Raw genomic sequence first — 19418 nt, 5'->3', positions numbered from 1 at the left:
AACACCTCCTATCCATCACCAGAGATCAGCGGTGACATCACTGAGAACACCTCCTATCCATCACCAGAGATCAGCGGTGACATCACTGAGAACACCACCTATCCATCAACAGAGATCAGCAGTGACATCACTGAGAACACCGCCTATCCATCACCAGAGATCAGCAGTGACATCACTGAGAACACCTCCTATCCATCACCAGAGATCAGCAGTGACATCACTGAGAACACCACCTATCCATCAACAGAGATCAGCAGTGACATCACTGAGAACACCGCCTATCCATCACCAGAGATCAGCGGTGACATCACTGAGAACACCTCCTATCCATCACCAGAGATCAGCGGTGACATCACTGAGAACACCTCCTATCCATCACCAGAGATCAGCAGTGACATCACTGAGAACACCGCCTATCCATCACCAGAGATCAGCGGTGACATCACTGAGAACACCTCCTATCCATCACCAGAGATCAGCGGTGACATCACTGAGAACACCTCCTATCCATCACCAGAGATCAGCAGTGACATCACTGAGAACACCGCCTATCCATCACCAGAGATCAGCAGTGACATCACTGAGAACACCTCCTATCCATCACCAGAGATCAGTGGTGACATCACTGAGAACACCTCCTATCCATCACCAGAGATCAGCGGTGACATCACTGAGAACACCACCTATCCATCAACAGAGATCAGCAGTGACATCACTGAGAACACCGCCTATCCATCACCAGAGATCAGCAGTGACATCACTGAGAACACCACCTATCCATCACCAGAGATCAGCAGTGACATCACTGAGAACACCTCCTATCCATCACCAGAGATCAGCAGTGACATCACTGAGAACACCACCTATCCATCAACAGAGATCAGCAGTGACATCACTGAGAACACCGCCTATCCATCACCAGAGATCAGCGGTGACATCACTGAGAACACCTCCTATCCATCACCAGAGATCAGCGGTGACATCACTGAGAACACCGCCTATCCATCACCAGAGATCAGCGGTGACATCACTGAGAACACCTCCTATCCATCACCAGAGATCAGCGGTGACATCACTGAGAACACCTCCTATCCATCACCAGAGATCAGCAGTGACATCACTGAGAACACCTCCTATCCATCACCAGAGATCAGTGGTGACATCACTGAGAACATCTCCTATCCATCACCAGAGATCAGCAGTGACATCACTGAGAACACCTCCTATCCATCACCAGAGATCAGCAGTGACATCACTGAGAACACCGCCTATCCATCACCAGAGATCAGCGGTGACATCACTGAGAACACCTCCTATCCATCACCAGAGATCAGTGGTGACATCACTGAGAACATCTCCTATCCATCACCAGAGATCAGCAGTGACATCACTGAGAACACCTCCTATCCATCACCAGAGATCAGCAGTGACATCACTGAGAACACCGCCTATCCATCACCAGAGATGATATCACTGAGAACGCCGCCTATCTATTAGCAGAAATCACCGGTGACATCACCGAGAACACTTCCTATCCATCACCAGAGATCAGTGGTGACATCACTGAGAACACCTCCTATCCATCACCAGAGATCAGTGGTGACATCACTGAGAACATCTCCTATCCATCACCAGAGATCAGCAGTGACATCACTGAGAACACCTCCTATCCATCACCAGAGATCAGCAGTGACATCACTGAGAACACCGCCTATCCATCACCAGAGATCAGCGGTGACATCACTGAGAACACCTCCTATCCATCACCAGAGATCAGTGGTGACATCACTGAGAACATCTCCTATCCATCACCAGAGATCAGCAGTGACATCACTGAGAACACCTCCTATCCATCACCAGAGATCAGCAGTGACATCACTGAGAACACCGCCTATCCATCACCAGAGATGATATCACTGAGAACGCCGCCTATCTATTAGCAGAAATCACCGGTGACATCACCGAGAACACTTCCTATCCATCACCAGAGATCAGTGGTGACATCACTGAGAACATCTCCTATCCATCACCAGAGATCAGCGGTGACATCACTGAGAACACCTCCTATCCATCACCAGAGATCAGCAGTGACATCACTGAGAACACCTCCTATCCATCACCAGAGATCAGCAGTGACATCACTGAGAACACCTCCTATCCATCACCAGAGATCAGCAGTGACATCACTGAGAACACCTCCTATCCATCACCAGAGATCAGCGGTGACATCACTGAGAACACCGCCTATCCATCACCAGAGATCAGCGGTGACATCACTGAGAACACCTCCTATCCATCACCAGAGATCAGCGGTGACATCACTGAGAACACCACCTATCCATCACCAGAGATCAGAGGTGACATCACTGAGAACACCTCCTATCCATCACAAGAGATCAGCGGTGACATCACTGAGAACACCTCCTATCCATCACCAGAGATGATATCACTGAGAACACCTCCTATCCATCACCAGAGATCAGCAGTGACATCACTGAGAACACCTCCTATCCATCACCAGAGATCAGTGGTGACATCACTGAGAACACCTCCTATCCATCACCAGAGATCAGCGGTGACATCACTGAGAACACCACCTATCCATCAACAGAGATCAGCAGTGACATCACTGAGAACACCGCCTATCCATCACCAGAGATCAGCAGTGACATCACTGAGAACACCACCTATCCATCACCAGAGATCAGCAGTGACATCACTGAGAACACCTCCTATCCATCACCAGAGATCAGCAGTGACATCACTGAGAACACCACCTATCCATCAACAGAGATCAGCAGTGACATCACTGAGAACACCGCCTATCCATCACCAGAGATCAGCGGTGACATCACTGAGAACACCTCCTATCCATCACCAGAGATCAGCGGTGACATCACTGAGAACACCTCCTATCCATCACCAGAGATCAGCAGTGACATCACTGAGAACACCTCCTATCCATCACCAGAGATCAGCAGTGACATCACTGAGAACATCTCCTATCCATCACCAGAGATCAGCAGTGACATCACTGAGAACACCTCCTATCCATCACCAGAGATCAGCAGTGACATCACTGAGAACACCTCCTATCCATCACCAGAGATCAGCAGTGACATCACTGAGAACACCTCCTATCCATCACCAGAGATCAGCGGTGACATCACTGAGAACACCTCCTATCCATCACCAGAGATCAGCGGTGACATCACTGAGAACACCTCCTATCCATCACCAGAGATCAGCAGTGACATCACTGAGAACACCTCCTATCCATCACCAGAGATCAGCAGTGACATCACTGAGAACACCGCCTATCCATCACCAGAGATCAGCGGTGACATCACTGAGAACACCTCCTATCCATCACCAGAGATCAGCGGTGACATCACTGAGAACACCTCCTATCCATCACCAGAGATCAGCAGTGACATCACTGAGAACACCGCCTATCCATCACCAGAGATCAGCGGTGACATCACTGAGAACACCTCCTATCCATCACCAGAGATCAGCGGTGACATCACTGAGAACACCTCCTATCCATCACCAGAGATCAGTGGTGACATCACTGAGAACATCTCCTATCCATCACCAGAGATCAGCAGTGACATCACTGAGAACACCTCCTATCCATCACCAGAGATCAGCAGTGACATCACTGAGAACACCGCCTATCCATCACCAGAGATGATATCACTGAGAACACCGCCTATCCATCACCAGAGATGATATCACTGAGAACGCCGCCTATCTATTAGCAGAAATCACCGGTGACATCACCGAGAACACCTCCTATCCATCACCAGAGATCAGTGGTGACATCACTGAGAACCTCTCCTATCCATCACCAGAGATCAGCAGTGACATCACTGAGAACACCTCCTATCCATCACCAGAGATCAGCGGTGACATCACTGAGAACACCTCCTATCCATCACCAGAGATCAGCGGTGACATCACTGAGAACACCGCCTATCCATCACCAGAGATCAGCGGTGACATCACTGACAACACCTCCTATCCATCACCAGAGATCAGCAGTGACATCACTGAGAACACCTCTTATCCATCACCAGAGATGATATCACTGAGAACACCTCCTATCCATCACCAGAGATCAGCAGTGACATCACTGAAAACACCTCCTATCCATCACCAGAGATCAGCAGTGACATCACTGAGAACACCGCCTATCCATCACCAGAGATCAGCTGTGACATCACTGAGAACACCTCCTATCCATCACCAGAGATCAGAGGTGACATCACTGAGAACACCTCCTATCCATCACCAGAGATCAGCAGTGACATCACTGAGAACACCTCCTATCCATCACCAGAGATCAGCGGTGACATCACTGAGAACACCTCCTATCCATCACCAGAGATCAGAGGTGACATCACTGAGAACACCTCCTATCCATCACCAGAGATCAGCAGTGACATCACTGAGAACACCGCCTATCCATCACCAGAGATCAGCGGTGACATCACTGAGAACACCTCCTATCCATCACCAGAGATCAGCAGTGACATCACTGAGAACACCTCCTATCCATCACCAGAGATCAGAGGTGACATCACTGAGAACACCTCCTATCCATCACCAGAGATCAGCGGTGACATCACTGAGAACACCGCCTATCCATCACCAGAGATCAGCAGTGACATCACTGAGAACACCTCCTATCCATCACCAGAGATCAGCAGTGACATCACTGAGAACACCTCCTATCCATCACCAGAGATCAGCGGTGACATCACTGAGAACACCTCCTATCCATCACCAGAGATCAGCAGTGACATCACTGAGAACACCTCCTATCCATCACCAGAGATCAGCAGTGACATCACTGAGAACACCTCTTATCCATCACCAGAGATCAGTGGTGACATCACTGAGAACACCTCCTATCCATCACCAGAGATCAGCAGTGACATCACTGAGAACACCTCCTATCCATCACCAGAGATCAGAGGTGACATCACTGAGAACACCTCCTATCCATCACCAGAGATCAGCGGTGACATCACTGAGAACACCGCCTATCCATCACCAGAGATCAGCAGTGACATCACTGAGAACACCTCCTATCCATCACCAGAGATCAGCAGTGACATCACTGAGAACACCTCCTATCCATCACCAGAGATCAGCGGTGACATCACTGAGAACACCTCCTATCCATCACCAGAGATCAGCAGTGACATCACTGAGAACACCTCCTATCCATCACCAGAGATCAGCAGTGACATCACTGAGAACACCGCCTATCCATCACCAGAGATCAGCTGTGACATCACTGAGAACACCTCCTATCCATCACCAGAGATCAGCAGTGACATCACTGAGAACACCGCCTATCCATCACCAGAGATCAGCAGTGACATCACTGAGAACACCTCTTATCCATCACCAGAGATCAGAGGTGACATCACTGAGAACACCTCCTATCCATCACCAGAGATCAGCAGTGACATCACTGAGAAGACCTCCTATCCATCACCAGAGATCAGCGGTGACATCACTGAGAACACCTCCTATCCATCACCAGAGATCAGAGGTGACATCACTGAGAACACCTCCTATCCATCACCAGAGATCAGCAGTGACATCACTGAGAACACCTCCTATCCATCACCAGAGATCAGAGGTGACATCACTGAGAACACCTCCTATCCATCACCAGAGATCAGCGGTGACATCACTGAGAACACCGCCTATCCATCACCAGAGATCAGCAGTGACATCACTGAGAACACCTCCTATCCATCACCAGAGATCAGCAGTGACATCACTGAGAACACCTCCTATCCATCACCAGAGATCAGAGGTGACATCACTGAGAACACCTCCTATCCATCACCAGAGATCAGCGGTGACATCACTGAGAACACCGCCTATCCATCACCAGAGATCAGCAGTGACATCACTGAGAACACCTCCTATCCATCACCAGAGATCAGCGGTGACATCACTGAGAACACCTCCTATCCATCACCAGAGATCAGCAGTGACATCACTGAGAACACCTCCTATCCATCACCAGAGATCAGCAGTGACATCACTGAGAACACCTCCTATCCATCACCAGAGATCAGAGGTGACATCACTGAGAACACCTCCTATCCATCACCAGAAATCAGCGGTGACATCACTGAGAACACCGCCTATCCATCACCAGAGATCAGCAGTGACATCACTGAGAACACCTCCTATCCATCACCAGAGATCAGCAGTGACATCACTGAGAACACCTCCTATCCATCACCAGAGATCAGAGGTGACATCACTGAGAACACCTCCTATCCATCACCAGAGATCAGCGGTGACATCACTGAGAACACCGCCTATCCATCACCAGAGATCAGCAGTGACATCACTGAGAACACCGCCTATCCATCACCAGGAGATCAGCAGTGACATCACTGAGAACATCTCCTATCCATCACTAGAGATCAGCAGTGACATCACTGAGAACACCTCCTATCCATCACCAGAGATCAGCGGTGACATCACTGAGAACACCGCCTATCCATCACCAGAGATCAGCAGTGACATCACTGAGAACACCTCCTATCCATCACCAGAGATCAGCGGTGACATCACTGAGAACACCTCCTATCCATCACCAGAGATGATATCACTGAGAACGCCTCCTATCTATTAGCAGAAATCACCGGTGACATCACCGAGAACACCTCCTATCCATCACCAGAGATCAGCAGTGACATCACTGAGAACACCTCCTATCCATCACCAGAGATCAGAGGTGACATCACTGAGAACACCTCCTATCCATCACCAGAGATCAGCGGTGACATCACTGAGAACACCGCCTATCCATCACCAGAGATCAGCAGTGACATCACTGAGAACACCGCCTATCCATCACCAGGAGATCAGCAGTGACATCACTGAGAACATCTCCTATCCATCACTAGAGATCAGCAGTGACATCACTGAGAACACCTCCTATCCATCACCAGAGATCAGCAGTGACATCACTGAGAACACCTCCTATCCATCACCAGAGATCAGCGGTGACATCACTGAGAACACCTCCTATCCATCACCAGAGATGATATCACTGAGAACGCCTCCTATCTATTAGCAGAAATCACCGGTGACATCACCGAGAACACCTCCTATCTGTCACATAGCTGCCACGACATACCTGAATACTCAGTCTGAGTCGGCATATAAGGCTTGGTAGTGTAATGTCAGAGGTGTGCACTGTGCTCCTATGGTAACCGTACACACTGGTGAACAGAGAGTCTGTGGCAGGAAGATGCAGTGCCCAGCACCAGATCCAGGAGCGCTGGGTAACATCCTCACACCTGGATCTCTACGGTAAATAGCAAGGACTCTGGATAACCAGGCTCTGAGTGTGGATACTTTCAAAAGAAGAGCTCTGGTTGCTCTGGTATAATAAAACCTGATCTCTGGTTGTACTGGTAAACTAAAAGCTGATCTCTGATTGGTTGCTGTGGTATAATGAAAGCTGATCTCTGAGGAGCCTGCTGACTATGCCCCTCACAGTAGACAGGCCTCAGCCATAGCTCCTGCTCTCCTGCATGTCTGCACTCAGCACTGCTCAGTTTTCCTTGGTTCCCTCCAGGCTGATATCACCTCCATAATGACAGCAGATTAAGCCAGGCCTGGCGTCCAGCACACCACAGTGGTCCCAGGTGGACAGGCCTAAGGCCTAAAGATGGACAATTGTCAGCACTTAGCTGGAAGCCATGTCTCCAGACTCCTCCATATACATAACATTAATCTATATAGGGAGAGCGGAGACATTGCTGCTCTGTACTTCCAGTTTCTCTCTTTGGTCGTATTTAGACTTTTTTTACATGGAAATTGAGCTTTCACATTTAGGGCAATTTCCGGGAAGTTTCCTTGTCCCAGAATGGATGGACTTTGTATATAAATAGAGTCCAGGACACAACTCTTCCCAACCAGGACAATAAGAAGCATCCAGATTGTCCTCCTTCCATGAAAACAGGACGTGACGTCATCACCGGACAAAGCGGCGTCCCGTAATAGAAAGGGGCAGGAAATACGATGAGAATGGGACACTCCGCAGCCCATAGGTGAAAATGATGGTGGGGGTCTTAATAATGGCGCACAGGAGGGGAGAAAAGGCTGATTATCATTGAATTTGCACTTTTTTCTATAATCCATTAGCTGTTTGCTCCTTTTTAAAAGGATTGTGCGCTTCCATGGGCGACACGGTGGCTCAGTGATTAGCACTGCAGTCTTGTGGTGGCTCAGTGGTTAGCACTGCAGTCTTGCGGTGGCTCCTTGGTTAGCACTGCAGTCTTGTGGTGGCTCAGTGGTTAGCACTGCAGTCTTGTGGTGGCTCAGTGGTTAGCACTGCAGTCTTGTGGTGGCTCAGTGGTTAGCACTGCAGTCTTGTGGTGGCTCAGTGGTTAGCACTGCAGTCTTGTGGTGGCTCAGTGGTTAGCACTGCAGTCTTGTGGTGGCTCAGTGGTTAGCACTGCAGTCTTGTGGTGGCTCAGTGGTTAGCACTGCAGTCTTGCAGCGCTGGGGTCCTGGGTTCTAGTCCCACTAAGGACACTATCTGCAAGGAGTTTGTATGTTCTCCCCGTGTTTGTGTGGGTTTCCTCCGGGGTCTCCGGTTTCCTCCCACACTCCAAAGACATACTGATAGGGACTCTAGATTGTGAGCCCCAATGGGGACAGTATTGCCAATGTATGTAAAGCGCTGTGGAATTAATAGCGCTATATAAATGAATAAATATTATATTATTATTACCAGCGCTCTCAGTTCTTTTGGATGAACCTCTGACATCTGAAGGAAGTGAGAGCACAGCAGTCGCTGATTGGCTGCAGGGCTCACGTGGTACGTGGTATAATAATGCCACGTGAGCCTCAAGCACCCGGGCGCCGATATCGCTGGACGCTGCCGATGCACGAGGTGAGAGGAATATAGTATTTAAGAAGGCGTTTACCTAGTAGTGGACAATCCCTTGAAATGTGTTGCAATTTTTATTTTTGTGTTACTATGTAGTTATTTATTTTTAAAACTAAATAAAATGTAGAGATTAAACATTTTATTTTTAATATATTTAGAAGTCATGTGACCCAGAAGAGAAGCGGAGCTGGAAACCAGGGCAGACGGCGATCGGTGGGTATATTACCGCACTTACAGTACGTATACAGTCACACTGCTTCAGACAATAGACAGTTTCATACAAGTGCTTATTTACGTGTCTAACTACTGTAATGCCGCACTTTGTTAGGGATCATGTGTGTAATGATGGTTGTAACATCCTCACCGGTCACCGTCTTCTCCCGATTTCAGCAGCGCTCCAGACCTTTATGCCATCATGTCACCTCATCTATAACATTTTCTCAAAGTAAGTCTATGAGACTAAAAACGAGGGTCTCTAGCCTCACCTGGCGTCTCATAGACTTGTTCTGATGTGGCCTCAACAACCTATGTGTGATTTATTAGGCCACAAGTGTCGACAGGTGACAACGGACACCGACATTACACGTACACACATGACCCCTATCAAATGGGCAACTAATATAAATTCGTCAGAGCCGGGCTGTAACAATCTCTGTCTGATGTCAATACAAGCAAACTGTTTAATTTCAGAACTTTTAACATGGTTTTGGCGTAATCAGTCCAGATCTCTGATAGCTGTCAGTGAATTTGAACTGTCCATCCATCAAGGTGCTGGATTGTCTTCTGATCTGATGCTTCTCACAGCTGAGAGTTTGTTACTATTAAATCCAGCCCAAACAATTGTTATCTTCAGCATCACACATCTCTCTCCTGCCATGATAATCTGCTACAATGTATCAGAGCAGGAAACACATGTATCAGTCTGGAGAGAATTGTATGGACAGGATACAGGGAGGACACTCCAATCTGTAGGGTTACATCAGGAAGACGTTTTAGCATCTGGTTATTAAAGATTTATCATCACCTCGTACATTTATGTCTTCTCCGCTCAGAATACGGGTCCTATTAATGTTGCTTCCTTATATCAGAAATCTACGGCATATCCAGTGGTCATTGTTGGCAACAGTCCTTTATTTAAATGTTTATATTCACTGACAGCAAGCAAAGATTTCTTAAATGGCAGGTGATAGTGACAGCTTTGTCACCATTGTCCCAAAATAAAATTGTCCTATTCCCTATAACAGAGTTGTCTATCAGATGATTTTTCACGGATACTGGCACAATGATTTCCAAGATTCTCTAACTAAGGCCCCTTCAGTCATCCGTGTTTCCAGTACATGTGTCGTCTGTAGGGTCAACCCCTTTTTGATAATCAGCAAAGTTACAGCAGACAGCTGAGGGCTGATATTATCCATGCATATTTGGCCCTTCCCAGCCTATAAATAGCAGCCCGCAAACGTACTGCGGCAGCAAAGTGTGAATGCAACCTAATCATGTTGTATTTATATCAATTAACCATTAAATTAACCAATTAAAATTGTTCTGGGTTTGACTGGATAGATATTGGTCAGATATCCCAATGTATAAACGGCATTGTAAGGGTGGATTCAGACATAGCAGTCATATTGCAACTTTTAAAATATACAGTGGGTATGGAAAGTATTCAGACCCCTTTCAATTTTTCACTCTTTGTTCATTGCAGCCATTTGGTAAATCCAAAAAAAGTTCATTTTTTTTCTCATTAATGTGCACTCTGCCCCCATCTTGACAGAAAAAAAAACAGAAATGTAAAAATTTTTGCAAATTTATTAAACAAGAAAAACTAAAATATCACATGGTCATAAGTATTCAGCCCCTTTTGCTCAGTATTGAGTAGACGCACCCTCCTCCCTTTTGAGCCATGAGTCTTCTTGGGATCCTGGATTTGGGGATCCTCTCCCATTCTTCCTTGCAGATCCTCTCCAGTTCCGTCAGGTTGGATGGTGAACATTGATGGACGCCATTTTCAGGTCTCTCCAGAGATGCTCAATTGGGTTTAGGTCAGGGTTCTGGCTGGGCCGGTCAAGAATGGTCACAGAGTTGTTCTGGAGCCACTCCTTTGTTATTTTAGCTGTGTGCTTAGGGTCATTCTCTTTTTGGAAGGTGAACCTTCGGCCAAGTCTGAGTTCTAGAGCATCTGGAAGAGGTTTTCTTCCAGGATATCTCTGTACTTGGCCGCATTCATCTTTACTTCAATTGAAGCCAGTTTTCCTGTCCCTGCCCCCATAGCATGATGCTACCACCACCATGTTTCACTGTGGGGATTGTATTGGGCAGGTGATGAGCAGTGCCTGGCTTTCTCCACACATACCGCTTAGAATTATCACCAAAAAGTTCTATCTTCATCTCATCAGAGCAGAGAATCTTATTTCTCATAGCCTGGGAGTCCTTCATATTTTTTTTGCACTCTCTATGCAGCTTTCATATGTCTTGCATTGAGGAGAGGCTTTCGTTGGGCCACTCTGCCATAAAGGCCCGACTGGTGGAGGCTGCAGTGATAGATGACTTTGTGGAGCTTTCTCCCATCTCCCTACTGCATCTCTGGAGCTCGGCCACAGTGATCTTGGGGTTCTTCTTTACCTCTCTCACCAAGGCTCTTCTCCCACGATTGCTCAGTTGGGCTGGACGGCCAGGTCTAGGAAGAGTTCTGGTGGTCCCAAACTTCTTCCATGTAAGGATTATGGAGGCCACTGTGCTCTTAGGGACCTTGAGTACTGCAGAAATTCTTTTGTAACCTTGGTCAGATCTGTGCCTTGCCACAATTCTGTCTCTGAGCTCCTTGGGCAGTTCCTTTGACCTCATGATTCTCATTTGGTGTGACATGCACTGTGAGATGTGAGGTCTTAGGCTGGTTTCACACTACGTTTATTTAACATCCGTCCATAACGTTTTTTTAGCGGAAAAACGGATCCAGTGCAAATGCGTTTTCACTTCAATGCATTTGCAATGGACTCGCGTCCACCTGCGTTTGCATGCGTTTGCGTGCGTTAGACACAGGATCCGTACTTTTGCGTTATTTTAACATATTTCAAAAACGCTACTTGTAGCGTTTTTTACCTTTGTCAAAATAACGCATCTCACAGGATCCTTCACATTGCGCCGCAAGCTGCAATGCATTTCAATGAGCGCTGGTTCCTGCCTAGCAGAATGCGTTGAGTTGCGTTGTAACAGGATCCTGCTTTTGTACTGAGCATGCCCAGAAAGTACTGAGCATGCCCAGAACCAGTCTCGTGTGACCTGTCTCTCTCTCCTCCTCCCTATCTCTGTCTTTCCCCCTTCCTCTCCTCCGTCTCTCTCCCACCTGAGAGCTGCGGACACTCGTAACCAAGGTAAATATCGGGTAACCACTTCTCTTAGTTACCCGATGTTTACGTTGGTTACGTGTGCAGGCAGCCCTGCTCCTAGCAGCTGCAGACACTCGTAACCAAGATAAATATCGGGTATCCAAGCCCGATGTTTACCTTGTTTACAAGCGTCTGCAGTTGTAAGAAGCCGGCTCCCAGTCTGGCACGTTTAGTTCCCCTCACTCCCGATCACATGACTCCAATGCCCGCCCCTAAACATCCAGTGGCAGGATCCTGCAAAATAACAGATGCGTTAGCATGCGTTTTTTGCTGTAAAAGCAGGATCCGCTTTTGCAGCAAAAAAACGTTCCTGACGCATGTTAAAAAGACGTAGTGTGAAAGCAGCCTTATATAGACAGGTGTGCTCCTTTCCAAATCACGTCCTATCAGTGTAATTACACACAGCTGGACTCCAATGAAGGAGGAGAACAATCTCAAGGAAATGGACAGCATGGGACTTAAGCTGGGTTTACACACTGCAACATCGCAAAGGACATCGCTGTAACGTCACCGGTTTTGTGACGTAACAGCGACCTCCCTAAGTCTCTGTTGAGTCGCTGGTGAGCAGTCAAACAGGCAAACCTGGCCAACAACGCAACAGCGATCCGGACCTGCAGAGCGACCTAGCTGGTTGTTGGGGACGTTGATAAGCAGCTTTTTGAAAGGGAAGTTGCTAACAAAGTCGCTGCAAAGTCTTTCACACACTGAAACTTTCTAGCGATGCATGCTGCACAGCGGGAAACAAAGGACCTAGGAATGGTCCTGAACGATTTGTAGCGATCACAACTTCACAGCAGGGGCCGGGTCGCTGATGTGTTTCACACACTGCAACATCGCAAACAACATCGCTATTGCGTCACAAAACCGGTGACGTTACAGCGATGTCGTTTGAGATGTTGCAGTGTGTAAACCCAGCTTTACATATGAGTGTCTGAGCAAAGGGGCTGAACACTTATGACCATGGGATATACTGAGCAAAGGGGCTGAATACTTATGACCATGTGATAGTGATAGTTCAGCTTTTCTTGTTTAATAAACATGCTGCTATTTTCTGTCAAGATGCATTAATGAGAAAAAAATGAACTTTTTTGAATTTACCAAAATGGCTGCAAAGAATGACAAATTTTAAGGGGTTTGAATACTTTCCGTACCCACTGTATATGTGTGTGTGTATATATATATATATATATATATATATATATATATATATATATATATATATATATATATATATATATACACACAGACACACTTTTTTTTCTAAATCACAGCAGAATTGTATTTTTGCCTCAAGTGTGTACACAAAATAAAACAAAATCGATCACACAACCACATTTCTTGAACGCCCTCTTTGTGTTTCACATACAAATGTTGAATTTTAGTGATGACAAAAAAAGCCAGTATTTCTACTGGGAAAAAGTAATGAATTGGGATACAGTCCATAATTATGCCATCATTTCCACCTTTTTCCTATTTTTATTGGTCACTCTGAAAAGGGGGAGATCCTTAGCCGGAAATCGCCATAAAGGAGATTTACATTGGGTAAATTATCATTTTTAAAAAAAAATAGATGAAAATACCGGTAATATAAAAATGGAAAAAAAAAATAATAAAAATTGGGGAATTCCTAATTATTGTCTTATATATGTAGCGATTGAACGATGAAATATAGTTTTTTTTTCCCCATTTTCATTGATTTAATTTTTCATGACAAACTAAAAATGATCTACTTTATCGTTATATCCCCTCGGATAGATGGGCATCTGCTGGTCGTCAGCCATGGAAATGGGAAGAAAGGTGAGTGATCAAAATGACAAAATATAGTTGTACATAAGGCTCTTTCAAAAGCGAAATATTCATCTGCCGTGGACTGGCGCTTACATCTTCACATAAGAGACCTCAGATTCTTCTTGCCGTGTATATATCAGACTCCAGGTCACAAGGATTATACACAAATTAGTTCCAGCAACTGCCCAAACAAGGGTCAAAACGATGATCCCCTCCAGGGTCGGCTCTTACCTCTCAGGCGGTGTCTCCTGCCGGGTCTGTGGTGGTGGATATGTCTTGTCTGTCGGCGGGAAGTCACCAAGTAATGTCCCTGGTACGTTACTGCATGGTTGCATTGACAGTAGTTCACCTGTAGGCTCCATCGCAGCGGCAGGAACGCAAAAATCACAACAAAAAAAGTCAAAAACATTTTTAACCAAAAAGACTGCCCCTAATGTCAACGTAGATCTTGGGTCCAGGTAACGGGAGGTGCCCACAAGACGCCGCAAAGTGACCGGTGCTGTGAGTAAACCTGCGGCTTGTGCATCCTACCCCGTGTGTCCAACCCAGGCTAAATTATTTAGAATTTGTTATGAAGGATGTTTTTCAACAGCTTTTGTGCTTTTTTTTCTCCTTACTCTCTCATTCCTCCTCCTTTATGAAGATGCGGGACAATGGAATAGAAAAGCATGCAAGACCCCATGCTGTGAGAAGGGCTGAGAAGTTTAGACAGGGGCTCCACTTTCCCCAGCATCTGTGTCATGGGGAAGAGAAGCCCGGGGGGTGGGGGCTCATGGGACGGTATTTTGCACCATTAAGTAAATAGAGAGGTAATTTGTGTTTTTATTTTCTCATGAATTCCGGCCAGCACTTGGCACATTGTCGTCTTTCTTTAGGGGTTTTTTTGCAGTGTTTTTTGTTTTTCTTTTTGAAATTTTTGGGAAAAAAAACCAGTTGTGTGACAATGCGATTTTCAACATTCCTCCACAAGATTGACCGCATCATTGAATAGTGAAGCGGCTATGGCTGACGACCGTTTCAAAACTGAATTGATGGTCCTTTGATAGTGTTTAAAGCATCGGCGAAGTCTTTGTGAGAGTCGGTGAATTTCTCGAAAGGCGCTTAAGACGTTTCCATTTGTCAATGCCCTTTAAATGCGCCAAATCACATTTACCTTGGTAGGTTGCAGATACGTGGAGGGGTCAGCCGTGTTGGAAAACATTCGTCGATGGTGGTAGGTCTTAGTTTCATCACCTCTTGTTTCCATGTTGCATGGGACAATTCATTCTCTCCTGGTGAGGGACAAACATAATTAGCTGCAGGAAATTTGTACCACTTAAGGGTTTGGTGTAGGGGCCATTTATCATTGCCATTGAAAAGCTGACAAGACGGTGGAAAGTGATGAAGGGACCATTTAGGACACAAGACTGTGGACTGTATAGTCCTGAATGATGTTTTGTAAGTCAGGTCACCATTGTTGTTAAGCTACATAATTGGGGAAATGTCGATGATATTCTTAATTAAAGTGGCCGGACTGTGGCAGAATGATAATGAAGAAATTCTCTTACAGGGAGTCTTCATGGACGAGGCAAATTCTGAATGAATTCATGACCAGACAACGTAAAGAGCAGCTTCCCACCCACCTGTCCTCCATTTATCTCCACCGTCCTCTTTCTCTATAAAGTCAGAGTCATCAAGCAAAAAAGAAGAGGAGATAGAGGGAAAACAAGCAGATGGAGAGGTGCACTGGAGGGGAATCTGGCAGCATGGCCTACCCTCCTCACCTGTGCATGCCGGTCATAATGAATGCAGCAAATAAAGGATCCGCACTCCAAACTTCATAAACAATTAGAATGGAATTATTCCGTAATCATTCAGGAGACAAGCAAGGAAAAGAACGCATTTTCGACTAATATAGGTCATAGAGAATGAATACAATTTTATATCTTGATATCTGCGATCTGATGTATTATTCTGAGGGAATCCACATTGTCTGATCTGTAAATTAACTGTTAAGATCTATGGGCCGGACAATGATCTTCCTAAGAATCTGCCTCCAGAGCTTCTTGTAAATGACAGAGGTCGCTACCAGTGTGAGACATATAATGACTGACAGTCTGCTCTCTGTATCTGCATGTCTCACACTGGTAACGCCCTCTGTCATTTACAATAATCTCTGGAGCCGGATTCTCCTGGGATCTATGTCCGGCCCATAGATCTTATCAGCTCATTAGATATTAAGAAAAATGTGCATTTCACAGGATAAAAAGTTGGATTGCAGGCATCATTTTCTGTGACCTACATGCCCATATAGACGGCTTAGAAGGGTTCATCCCACTGACAGACTACCTTTAAATGTTTGGCTACGCCAAGGGTGCTCGGCCTGTGCTTGGTTTGAACCTTCATTATCTGCTGACAGAGTCCTTATAAGTAGAGTTCAGCGGACTGGCAATAATCCGGGTCCGGCGCATCCGCTGCGGGGGGGGGGGGAGGAGCGAGGGAGAGAGCGAGGGAGAGAGAGCGAGGGAGAAAGCGAGGGAGAGCGAGAGAGAAAAATAAAATGGATCCGGATCGTGCACCTGGAATCCTGCGTCCGGGTCGGACTCTGATCTGCTGCTCAAACCGCGCGGATCCGGATTTTGCAGTTCCGGGTCCGCTCAACACTACTTATAAGAGGTTCCAGTTAAAACCCTGGACATCACTGTGTGCGTGCTAAATGTGGACCGTATTATTTCCGCAACCTGCGTGTAATCACATAATGCCACCACATCACAGTTTATTACCATAAAATACCATGATGTTGCAGCAAGTTGCCGTCTTTTTTAAAGCATTTTGGTAAACTCGATAACATTTTACGATAATCAGTGCAATTGCCCCATGTGAATATGGCCATAAGAAACTGACTCACCTGTCAAGTTAATGTCATAGCCCATGTAGACGAGGCAATAATCCGTGACCAAGAGTTTGTGGTTATGCTCTTTCCCAGCCATCATACGAGGAATTAGCCAAACGCTCATTCTCTGCAGTTTCGGATCATTCAGGAATAATAATCAGTATCGGCAGCACATGGCGCAGTGTAATGTGCCGCCTATTACACGATAGTGTACAGGGAAAGAGCAATCATATTTGCAAGCATCTTGACCCCATTACTGTTTAATTTTCCAGTGTAAACAGGCGAGCAAAAGTCGATTGGCAGACGTTTAACGGCTTAGATTGACAGGCGGTTAAACGGGCAACTTGTGTCTCGCAACAGCAAGTCTTAAAGCTCTGAGACTTGTAATAAAAAAATATGAAGGTGGTTTGTATTTTTGGCGACACTTCTGCTACAGTCGTGTTATGAGATGTGCTGCTATGTGACCACACCGAGACCTTCACATATCATCAGAAGAGTCATTGAGCCGAGCCGATACCGGCACATGGATAGTGGATCATTGGGGCTCAGGACTCTGCAGTCATGTCCTCACACACTGTGCTATCCAAAGTATTGTTTACAGCCTGCACATTTGTGTATTGTCAAAAATTGTACGAATATAAATCAATTAACAAAGGTATCCAGTATCATCATTGATCTGTCATCACGAATATTGAGTTCAGTAGGAGCTGGATACACCTCTATGCATTCAGCTCAACCTAGTATTAGCTAAATAATTATCTGTATGTAGTGAGCTCCCCCTAGTGGTGGCTGTATAAATCTGTATGTAGTGAGCTCCCCCTAGTGGTGGCTGTATAAATCTGTATGTAGTGAGCTCCCCCTAGTGGTGGCTGTATAAATCTGTATGTAGTGAGCTCCCCCTAGTGGTGGCTGTATAAATCTGTATGTAGTGAGCTCCCCCTAGTAATGGCTGTATAAATCTCTATGTAGTGAGCTCCCCCTAGTGGTGACTGTATAAATCTGTATGTAGTGAGCTCCCTCTAGTGGAGGCTGTATAAATCTGTATGTAATGAACTCCCTCTAGTGGTGGGTGTATAAATCTATATGTAGTGAGCTCCCCCTAGTAATGGCTGTATAAATCTATATGTAGTGAGCTCCCTCTAGTGGTGGCTGTATAAATCTGTATGTAGTGAGATCCCCCTAGTAATGGCTGTATAAATCTATATGTAGTGAGCTCCTCTAGTGGTGGCTGTATAAATCTGTATGTAGTGAGCTCCCTCTAGTAATGGCTGTATAAATCTATATATAGTGAGCTCCCCTAGTAATGGCTGTATAAATCTGTATGTAGTGAGCTCCCCTAGTAATGGCTGTATAACTCTGCATGTAGCGAGCTTCTCCTAGTGGTGGCTATATAAATCTGTATACACTGAGCACCCTCTAGTGGTGACTGTATAAATCTGTATATAGTGAGCTCCCCCTAGTAATGGCTGTATAAATCTGTATGTAGTGAGCTCCCCCTAGTGGTGGCTGTATAAATCTGTATGTAGTGAGCTCCCTCTAGTGGTGGGTGTATAAATCTATATGTAGTGAGCTCCCCCTAGTAATGGCTGTATAAATCTATATGTAGTGAGCTCCCTCTAGTGGTGGCTGTATAAATCTGTATGTAGTGAGATCCCCCTAGTAATGGCTGTATAAATCTATATGTAGTGAGCTCCTCTAGTGGTGGCTGTATAAATCTGTATGTAGTGAGCTCCCTCTAGTAATGGCTGTATAAATCTATATATAGTGAGCTCCCCTAGTAATGGCTGTATAAATCTGTATGTAGTGAGCTCCCCTAGTAATGGCTGTATAACTCTGCATGTAGCGAGCTTCTCCTAGTGGTGGCTATATAAATCTGTATACACTGAGCACCCTCTAGTGGTGACTGTATAAATCTGTATATAGTGAGCTCCCCCTAGTAATGGCTGTATAAATCTGTATGTAGTGAGCTCCCCCTAGTGGTGGCTGTATAAATCTGTATGTAGTGAGCTTCCCCTAGTGGTGGCTGTATAAATCTGTATGTAGTGAGCTCCCCCTAGTGGTGCCTGTATAAATCTGTATGTAGTGAGCTTCCCCTAGTAATGGCTGTATAAATCTGTATGTAGTGAGCTCCTCTAGTGGTGGGTGTATAAATCTGTATGTAGTGAGCTTCCCCTAGTGGTGGCTGTATAAATCTGTATGTAGTGAGCTCCCTCTAGTGGTGGCTGTATAAATCTGTATGTAGTGAGCTCCTCTAGTAATGGCTGTATAAATCTGTATGTAGTGAGCTCCCTCTAGTGGAGGCTGTATAAATCTGTATGCAGTGAGCTTCCCCTAGTGGTGGCTGTATAAATCTGTATGTAGTGAGCTCCTCTAGTGGTGGGTGTATAAATCTGTATGAAGTGAGCTCCTCTAGTGGTGGCTGTATAAA

At 46.0% G+C, this 19418-nt stretch overlaps 1 protein-coding gene and 1 long non-coding RNA gene across 2 annotated transcripts in view; one reads left to right on the top strand and one right to left on the bottom strand.

The window, feature by feature from the left end:
- ROBO4 (roundabout guidance receptor 4) overlaps positions 1-14904 on the bottom strand; it is a 108958-nt gene extending 94054 nt beyond the window's left edge. The window contains exon 1 of the mRNA XM_075328845.1: positions 14350-14904. Within this exon, the coding sequence (XP_075184960.1) occupies positions 14350-14527 (178 nt within the window). The 5' untranslated portion in view covers positions 14528-14904. The remainder of the gene's footprint in view (positions 1-14349) is intronic.
- Positions 9105-15909, top strand: LOC142256885 (uncharacterized). The gene is made up of 3 exons (XR_012727574.1): positions 9105-9160; positions 14086-14127; positions 15668-15909. It is a non-coding gene; the product is annotated as an uncharacterized LOC142256885 (long non-coding RNA).
- The last annotated feature ends 3509 nt before the right edge of the window (positions 15910-19418 follow it).

This window comes from Anomaloglossus baeobatrachus, chromosome 11 (genome assembly GCF_048569485.1).
Source record: "Anomaloglossus baeobatrachus isolate aAnoBae1 chromosome 11, aAnoBae1.hap1, whole genome shotgun sequence".
Classification (NCBI taxonomy): Eukaryota; Metazoa; Chordata; class Amphibia; order Anura; family Aromobatidae; genus Anomaloglossus; species Anomaloglossus baeobatrachus.
This window is presented reverse-complemented; position numbering and strand designations above follow the sequence as displayed.